Consider the following 9,584-nt stretch of genomic DNA (forward strand, 5'->3'; position numbering starts at 1 on the left):
CTGAAGAAAGCATAATGAGATCAACTTGAAACTCTAACTATAAGGTTGGCAACATTCACTGCAACAAATGAAGCAAATATACCGTAGTTCAGACAAATAAAAAGGTATTGAAGCCATCTGTAGAGAACACACTTCAGCATTTCAGAAGTTCGCCCGCCTCGGCTGCGGGAGGCTGTGGGTTTGATTCCCACCGCCGCCGGGCACCCACTGGTTCAAAAGGGTACAAGCGTACCCCGGCCTGGCGTTCGGCTTCCTTCAGGGGTGATACGCTTGGGAAAGGAGCCTGCGCCCTGAATTCCCGTCGAAACTAACGTGAGCACGGAAAAAAAGTGGTGCTCACGAAACCAAAGTAACACATTGGTTTCGTGAGCTTAGCACAGATTCTTCTTTTTCAAGAGCATGCGAAGATTCTTCAGGCGGTTTGTGAGCAGTCCGCTAGGCACTGTTGTGTCCGACATGGCAATATTCTGCAGCAGGACAAGCACTGGTGAGAATGCAGGCCGGTATTCAAGGTTTTTGATGTGGTATGTCAGCAGGCAGAAAATGAGGGCACGCTCTTTGTTTGCATTTGAGATCCAGATGACTTGTTCAGAACTTCCAGCGTAAACACAAGTGTGTTCGGTGGACGTATACACATGAGGTGCGGTGACTTCCAGGTCATTAGGCAGTGCAATCTGTTGAAAGTCACATTACAGTCATGAGGAAACACCTATCTACAAAGCATGGTGAAAATTCTCATCACAGTGCAGTGAGATTCGTAGAAAATACAACGTGAAATTTGAGCATTTGTATATTGCTCAGGCTTCATTGAAAATGAATTTACAATTGCGAGAAAGTACTTGATGCCACAGTAAGTGATATATGGGTCCATAATAATCATTCCACAAACCTCGTTGATGAGTTCGAGCCTTGAATAGCCTTGTAAGTGCTTGACAATGTCGGCGAATGTGCATTCACGTTGTTGTTTGCATGAAAACGCTTCCGAAACTGCTTTCAGTTTTCTCTCCAGGTCACCAATGTTGCTTTTAAACCGGAGCTCGACTTCGATGCAAAGCTGGAGAAAAGTAAATACAATGAAGCAAAACTAGTCATTAATATTATTCACAGAATCAAACTTTCTTCTGATATCCCTTATGCTATCAGGATCTAAAGCAATCCAATATCATTTTCAACCACTTGTGAACAGTGGATCCATCCACACGTCTTTATTCTTTACACAATTCATAGTTTTATATATCAGTGACCTAGTATTACTTACAACAGAGTATCAGACAATGCCGGGTTCCTGTATTTTTTGAACACTCAGAAATAGACATGCACTTGCAATGTTTTCTAACAAGAAATACTGAGGCAAAGGGTCATCGTAGGCTTTGCAGCGGTCTTCGTACATGACTTTAAGGAGGACTTGCATGCTTTCTGTGTCAAGTGTCACGGTGCTCAAATGAACCACAGCTATGCACTAGACGCGTGCGCATTCGTGAACATACAAAAGCATACACATCACCACCGCGCGCCCACGCAGGTGAGAAGGCGATATATAATTGGCGGTGGATTATCACTGTACTGCTCAGAGATTGCACCTGACGACACTAGGCAGCTGCAGCAGTACTTAGCTAAAAGAGGCACCATAGATAAGCAGATAGATCGATACAAAGTGCCGCGAGCTAGGTCAGTGATGCACAAGTATGAACCGACGAAACCTCACCTAGATTAGAAAAGCACCCAAATGAAAGCAGCGAAAAGACCCGACTTGACAGGCATAAAACTAACGAAGACCTCGCATGCCTTTAATCCGTATCTGGAACAAAGTCCACTTACCCAAGCCAATTATTCGGCCGTGAGCAGCTGGACAGTGGTTGCAATAGTCGCACGAATTGCGCTTGCTGCAGAGTCGTCCGACGAATTAACAAACAACGACATAGCGCTGACAGTCGCAAAAAGGTTCGTTGCAGCTGCCGCGCAGCACACCCCACATGTCCCTGCTGCTAAGCGGCAATGCCGATTTCGCGGCGCGCACCCAAACCCAAGACTTACAAATCGCGAACAAATCAATTAAGAAACGCAGCCACAAAACGGCGTGGCTCACGCGAGTGGTTTGGACGATTCAAACTGCAATGGCGCTAGCCACCATAACGGCGCTTCGCAGGCGCCTGCCGCCTTCCAGACTTCCCGGCGTGCAACGCAGCCAAGCGCCAAGCAGCCATGATTACTCACTCTCACAGCTGTGGTGTTACTTTCACCCATGCTTTCACCCTTTCCATGGATGACCCTTTCTGTTTTTACGTGAGTGAAGCGCTGGCGTTTGTCTGCGCATGCGCCTCTAGCGCATATTGGAGCGGCCGTCGTCTGATATATTGAGGAGTTCTCTATACAGTTACTCGTTTCTCGCTCACATCCGCTGTTCTCATCATAACTTGTTTTCGACTCCCTACCTCGATTGATATAATGGAAGTGCAGGCGCAATGTCACAAAACAGCGCGTCAAGGTGTGCACTCGGCAACGCGTGGATCCTGTTACGACCGCTGCTGCCCTCTCTGGTGCGGTCCTTCTCCGCCTGTCTGCATTTTGAACATCAACTGCGACCGTTTTTCGCGAATTTCGCCTATATATGGGGTAGGGGACACAAAAGATCTATCGCAGCATGGCGAAAAACTACGTGTGATTTGATAGAATTGCGATTTGACGTTTATTCGCGAAGTAAATCATCTGGTGCTACAGTGAGAAGAGGTTCAAAATAGCACATGACCTTGATTTACAAAACACTCAGGGACCAAATAATCATATGCTTTAGCATCATCATCATCAGCCTATATTTTGTGTCCAGTGCTGGACGAAGGCCTCTCCCTGCGATCTCAAATTACACCTGTCTTGCGCTAGCGTATTCCAGCTTGCGCCTGCAAATTTAGTAACTTCATCATCCCATCTGGTTTTCTGCCGACCTCGACTGCGCTTCCCTTCTCTTGGTATCCATTCTGTAACCCTGATGGTCCACCGGTTATCCATCCTGCGCATTACATGACCTGCCCATTTCCATATCTTCCGCCTAATGTCAACTAGAATATCGGCTATCCCCGTTTGTTCTCTGATCCACACCGCTCTCTTCCTGTCTCTTAACGTTAGTCCTAAGATTTTTCGTTCCATTGCTCTTTGTGCGGTCCTTAACTTGTTCTAGAGCTTCTTTGTTAACCTCCAAGTTTCTGCGCCATATGTTAGCACGGGTAGAATGCAATGATTGTACACTTTTCTTTTCAACGACAGTGTTAAGCTCCCAGTCATGGTTTGGCAATGCCTGCCGTATGCAGTCCAACCCAATTTTGTTCTTCTGTAAATTTCTTTCTCGTGGTCAGGGTCCCCTGTGAGTAATTGACCTAGATAAACGTACTCCTTTAAAGACTCTAGAGGCTGACTGGCGATCCTGAATTCTTGTTCCCTTGGAAGGGTATTGAACATTATCTTTGCCTTCTGCATATTCATCTTCAATCCAATTCTTACACTTGCTATTGCGCCGCAATATTGCGCAAATTGAGCCGCAAAGTGCTATAATTACATTGCATGTCACAACTTCTTTCGACCCAAGAGAAATCGGACTTTTTATCAAGCGTTAGTCTGCTTATGATTGCAACCAAAAACGACAGTACCGAGCCGCCGTGATAAATTTTCAGCGTTTGTGGTATATTATAATATGTCCTGCCGCAAACCACACTCGCGCAGCCGCTGAAATAAATAAATTCCCTCACTACCGAGTTACCGTGTTGCTCATAGGTTATTGCGCAAAGGTTACATTGCGCAATTTGTGATGGTAACCTATATATTGTTTATATTTTGGGTGTTGTAACCTTTAGACCCCACAAAAATAGCGAAAACATGAAAAATCACTTGTAACCTTTATTTCATAAGTTACCCATGCCCAAAAGTTACATTATAGGTTACCGTATTTATATTGTATAAAATTCAGCAATGCAATACTTCTCGCGAAGTTCCAGAAAATGCGATTGTATATGCGCAGTAAAGGAGAGGGTCTCTCCTCTTCCTAAGATGATACGTGGTTCTCACCCCCACCTCGGCGTCCAGGACGCACCGTCAGAGACGGTCTGCACAGGTGGCTCAATGGGTGAGATCGGCTCGAAGGACGCAGACGCTGATGTATCAACAACGAAAACTTGTATTTATAACGATTCTTCAAAGCTTGGTTGCAATGATACGTTGGTTACAGAGAGTTATATAGGTTTGGACTACATAGGGCAACCCTATCTCGGCCGAGCCGATGGTGCTTAGCACCCGAAGTCAGGTCCACAACCACTCTAGTTGATCGGAGCACTGCAGCCTCATTTTCTAGGCCCAACGCTCCGCCCCGAAATGTTTGTTGACAAATCGCTGTTGGTGTGTTGTGTGACTGGACAATCAGTTCACCAATCCTTGGGTTTGTTAGAATTTCCATGCGTGATTGGCCGGTCCGTCAACCAACCATTTTAGAACACTTTTTTAGCACAGTTCACAGTGTAGAATTCTCACCCAAAGTATACAATATACAGCAACAAAGGGGAGAGGGTCACGCTGCCCACATTTGTCTAAAGTTCCAAGAAATTTCATGCCAGCGCAGCTGGTGCAACTAAGTAACAACAAGCAAAACACATGTACAAAACCTGGACGCGAGGAAGCACAGGAATCATGGCGCCAGTCCTCGAACACGTGCGCGAAGCGACCAGATTCCCAGGAGTCAAGGGCCATGTGGCGTCATAAACAACTACTTGTTTTCGAGTAAAGTTGTCAGTGAGTCGTGCGGGATAACTGTTTTCCAGCCAAACGCCGACCCCGTGTCTCGACCTCAAGACGAAGTAAACATCTTCTCGGCGCCTACGGTCCGAGACAAAACCGATAGGCTCTCATGCGGCTCAGAAACCACACGCCGGTGCGCGCGGTAGCGCGCCCATAAAAAGTAATGGTGGCCGCGCATCCGGTTGGCGTCGCGCGATTCAAACTGTCCGTGTCGAGACCCGAACCGCGCCTATTCCAAGGCTACGGCGCCAGAACACCGGTGGGGAAGTCGGACACGAGACGGGGTTGTTTGTCGCCCTTTAGGGGAGGCCGCCCGTTTAACTAATCGGTGCAACCTCAAGTTGTGAATCTGTTCACACCCACGCGTTTACCGCGCGCGAGGAGCACGCGTGCGGCGGTTCCGGGAAAGCGCACCGCAAAAAGGGCGTTCGAGGCCCCTCGTCACTGTCAAGCGCGACCGCTAATGTGGCGCCGGTGGTCTTCTCTGCTCCCCGAGCTCTGCGGTAGTTGGGAGTCAAACATGCGTGTTTCTTCCACTTGCCCGCAAGATAACGCTCTGTGTCAGCCTTCGACTCCCATTACTCAAGTGGCGTCGGTGCGCAATGTGCACGTCGAGACGAAAGCCCACTGTCCAGATGGCCCACGCTGCGCTTTTCAATTGGTTTTACCGCTGTTCGTGGCGGTCGGCCTACACCCCCCACCCAAGATGAGACAACCACTTGTTCACAGTGTGGTTGACACACACGCACACACACACACAAGAAAAAGAACATTTACACATCGGCAGTCCTGCCCAAAAGAATATCAACAATAACTTTGCGAGACAGGTTGTGCCACACTTAATAAGCGCGCATCCAAAACCAAAGTACACATAATGCATGGTACACATAGAACCGAAATAACAAGCAAAATAATCCGAGACTCTGCGCTACAGTCACATAGACACGGAAAGTTATTTCGCCTTTAGTCTTGTCAGTTCGATCAAATTCACACAATAGTCACTTCGCGGGTGGTGATTCCTGTCATATCTAATGCCACTACATTCGTTCCCTCGCCTCCACTGTCCGTCACTGCGAGTCCCCTGTCTTCTGCATTCTTCCTCCAGCAATGGTTCGTGAGGCACGAAAGTGCATCTGGTGTTAGCGTGTGCCATCCCTTCTCTATGTCGCACCTCTACACCCTAACACACCGCATGCACACGCACAAACAACTGCCGATCGATGCATTAGACTGCGCATCAAGAACTTCAATGCAACATGACCTCAGTGACACTCATGGTAAACAAAATAATATCGTGTTATTCAAAACACATTGCAACTGAACCATAGTAAGGCCTTGCGCTACCACAACAAAGCACAGAACCTCGGCAAACATTCCAGATGCCAATGAACTAATTCTTAATGCGCACAGCATATCATGCACCACATGAATACACAGGGAAGTGAGCAACGCTAAAGCTAGACACAACAAGGAAAAAAAATGAGAGCGCGCACTGTAAACACAATTAATGTTCCCGTGTCCATTGTTCTGCACTTTCCACACATAGAAGTTGTCCCAGCCTCACCACTCGCCCCTGATCGCGGTCGAGCCGTAACATGCCCAAGCTGGCACTCTAGTTCTGGCTAGAATATAATCAAATTGACTTGGTGAAATCTGGCGAGACTCAATGCAGTCCCTTTGCTGGCTTGCTTACAATATTGCGGGACGCAGCCACCTCTGCACCAGTTTATTGCCCCCGGGGTCAAATGCATGCAAGGACAAAGCAAATGATGTGGGGCCGCTAGACGCACACAGTAGCACACTTATTCCCCTCTGCGGACGAGCTCCCGGTGCGCCGTGCATTGCAGTGCTCAACCTAGCTATAAGTGCATAGCAGATACCTAGACCGCCAAAATAGGATTGTGATCTGCAACTCTCCCTGAACGCCAGTGTTGCCGTAGCAACCCGGGGAAAAGACCCTCCACCAACTTTTGAAAGCATTCGGCCATGAGATCGTGGTTGTGGCCCATGCCACTGAAACGCATGGCTGGTGCTGGTGGTGCCTTCTTTACCACGGCGTGCCGACGGGCTCGAACATGGCCTGATCACGGCGCTACACGCGTCAGCCTTTGTCGCGATCGCCGCACTCTCACTCTGCTGAATGATCACGTGCATCCCCTCATCGTACTGCCATTCCCCGGCTGAACACAAAAAGTGACCTTCGTCTGCCCCCTCCCACTGCATTGCGTGATCCAGGGCGGCAGGTTGGAAAGGCAGCGCTACACCACCAGCCCCAGGTGGGAAACTGACTTCGTTATGCTGGTCGCGCGACTTATGTTCAAGGTCGGTCACGATGATGACCGGTGATCCAGTTGTTGATATGGTTGTCATCAGTTCAGCGCCTCGACAACCATCACGGACCGGATCAGCGCTTGGAACTACTTGCTGGCCTTGTGCATCCTGCACATCTTTACCAGAAGCACTCTCACCCTGAGAGCTTTCATCAAGCGAAAACCCAGATTCCGACTCCACAAATCCTTCAACTGGTTGCGCTGAGCTGAGCGAACCTAGTGCCTCAACCTCTGACTCCACCCCAACTGCGCCCTCAGGCTCTGTCTCGTACGCGCCGACCGACGCCGCGCGTTCTTCCTCAATCAATTGGCCCTCCTACCACACCCTCGCTCGCTTTAATTTCACATTCTCCAGCTTAAGTTCCAGCTGCTGGCGGTAGTCCTGAGCCATCTTCAGATTGTACTCCATTTCTCGCTGTGAAAGCTCGCGTGTCCCCACACCGCTGTACCTCATCCATTCTGGCCACACGTAACTATGAAACTTCCCTACGCTGCCTAAAGACATTTCTTTTGGCTCGAATACGAAAACAGGAGCGAGAAAAAATGAGACAAGGTCAACTCACCCCTCTGTAGACTCTAGCTTCATTTGCCCGGTACCGTTGCCGAGTCACTGCTTGCAGTCTGGCTCCACGATCGAAGGTTCTCGTCGCCCTTCCGCTCGGGTTCCTTCTCGACACCTTGACCGTTGTTGATCACCGGAGATGCTACCGATCTTCAACTGCAGTCTTCACTTGAGGCGGTGCCCTCCTTGATACATCCAGCTCATCTCGCTCAGTCCAACGAAGCCATCCTGTCGACTGCGCCAGTAAAGGAGAGGGTCTCTCCTCTTCCTACGATGATGCGTGGTTCTCACCCCCACCTCGGCGTCCAGGACGCACCGTCAGAGACGGTCTGCACAGGTGGCTCAATGGGTGAGATCGGCTCGAAGGACGCAGACGCTGATGTATCAACAGCGAAAACTTGTATTTATAACGATTCTTCAAAACTTGGTTGCAATGATACGTTGGTTACAGAGAGTTATACAGGTTTGGACTACATAGGGCAACCCTATCTCGGCCGAGCCGATGGTGCTTAGCACCCGAAGTCAGGTCCACAACCACTCTAGTTGATCGGAGCACTGCAGCCTCATTTTCTAGGCCCAACGCTCCGCCCCGAAATGTTTGTTGACAAATCGCTGTTGGTGTGTTGTGTGACTGGACAATCAGTTCACCAATCCTTGGGTTTGTTAGAATTTCCATGCGTGATTGGCCGGTCCGTCAACCAACCATTTTAGAACACTTTTTTAGCACAGTTCACAGTGTAGAATCCTCACCCAAAGTATACAATATACAGCAACAAAGGGGAGAGGGTCACGCTGCCCACATTTGTCTAAAGTTCCAAGAAACTGCATGCCAGCGCAGCTGGTGCAACTAAGTAACAACCAGCAAAACACATGTACAAAACCTGGACGCGAGGAAGCACAGGAATCATGGCGCCAGTCCTCGAACACGTGCGCGAAGCGACCAGATTCCCAGGAGTCAAGGGCCATGTGGCGTCATAAACAACTACTTGTTTTCGAGTAAAGTTGTCAGTGAGTCGTGCGGGATAACTGTTTTCCAGCCAAACGCCGACCCCGTGTCTCGACCTCAAGACGAAGTAAACATCTTCTCGGCGCCTACGGTCCGAGACAAAACCGATAGGCTCTCATGCGGCTCAGAAACCACACGCCGGTGCGCGCGGTAGCGCGCCCATAAAAAGTAATGGTGGCCGCGCATCCGGTTGGCGTCGCGCGATTCAAACTGTCCGTGTCGAGACCCGAACCGCGCCTATTCCAAGGCTACGGCGCCAGAACACCGGTGGGGAAGTCGGACACGAGACGGCGTTGTTTGTCGCCCTTTAGGGGAGGCCGCCCGTTTAACTAATCGGTGCAACCTCAAGTTGTGAATCTGTTCACACCCACGCGTTTACCGCGCGCGAGGAGCACGCGTGCGGCGGTTCCGGGAAAGCGCACCGCAAAAAGGGCGTTCGAGGCCCCTCGTCACTGTCAAGCGCGACCGCTAATGTGGCGCCGGTGGTCTTCTCTGCTCCCCGAGCTCTGCGGTAGTTGGGAGTCAAACATGCGTGTTTCTTCCACTTGCCCGCAAGATAACGCTCTGTGTCAGCCTTCGACTCCCATTACTCAAGTGGCGTCGGTGCGCAATGTGCACGTCGAGACGAAAGCCCACTGTCCAGATGGCCCACGCTGCGCTTTTCAATTGGTTTTACCGCTGTTCGTGGCGGTCGGCCTACATGCGCCTCAAGTGCCCGTTTTATTTCTACGAAGGGGATGTCGCATTGGATGGTCTGCCGCTCTGTGGAAGCCTAGTAGGAACCATTAGGACATTTTCTAGAACGGGGATGCCTGTTTCTTCTGACAGTGCTTTCAATCGGAGGGACAGAGGAGGCCTAGTGGCTGGGATATGTGGTGAATAATTGAATGACATGAATGATATCCAGCTA

At 49.7% G+C, this 9,584-nt stretch overlaps 1 protein-coding gene across 1 annotated transcript; it reads right to left on the bottom strand.

Moving 5' to 3' along the window:
• Window positions 1-377: 377 nt before the first annotated feature.
• LOC119431787 (uncharacterized) lies at window positions 378-7,515 on the bottom strand. The gene is made up of 3 exons (XM_049658044.1): window positions 7,453-7,515; window positions 1,325-1,459; window positions 378-1,054 (listed from the first exon to the last, which is right to left on the bottom strand). The coding sequence occupies exons 1-3, from the start codon at window positions 7,513-7,515 to the stop codon at window positions 710-712; spliced, it is 543 nt and encodes a 180-aa protein (XP_049514001.1). The 3' UTR covers window positions 378-709.
• Between the last annotated feature and the right edge of the window lie 2,069 nt (window positions 7,516-9,584).

Source organism: Dermacentor silvarum, chromosome 10 (assembly GCF_013339745.2).
Source record: "Dermacentor silvarum isolate Dsil-2018 chromosome 10, BIME_Dsil_1.4, whole genome shotgun sequence".
NCBI classification, from domain to species: domain Eukaryota; kingdom Metazoa; phylum Arthropoda; class Arachnida; order Ixodida; family Ixodidae; genus Dermacentor; species Dermacentor silvarum.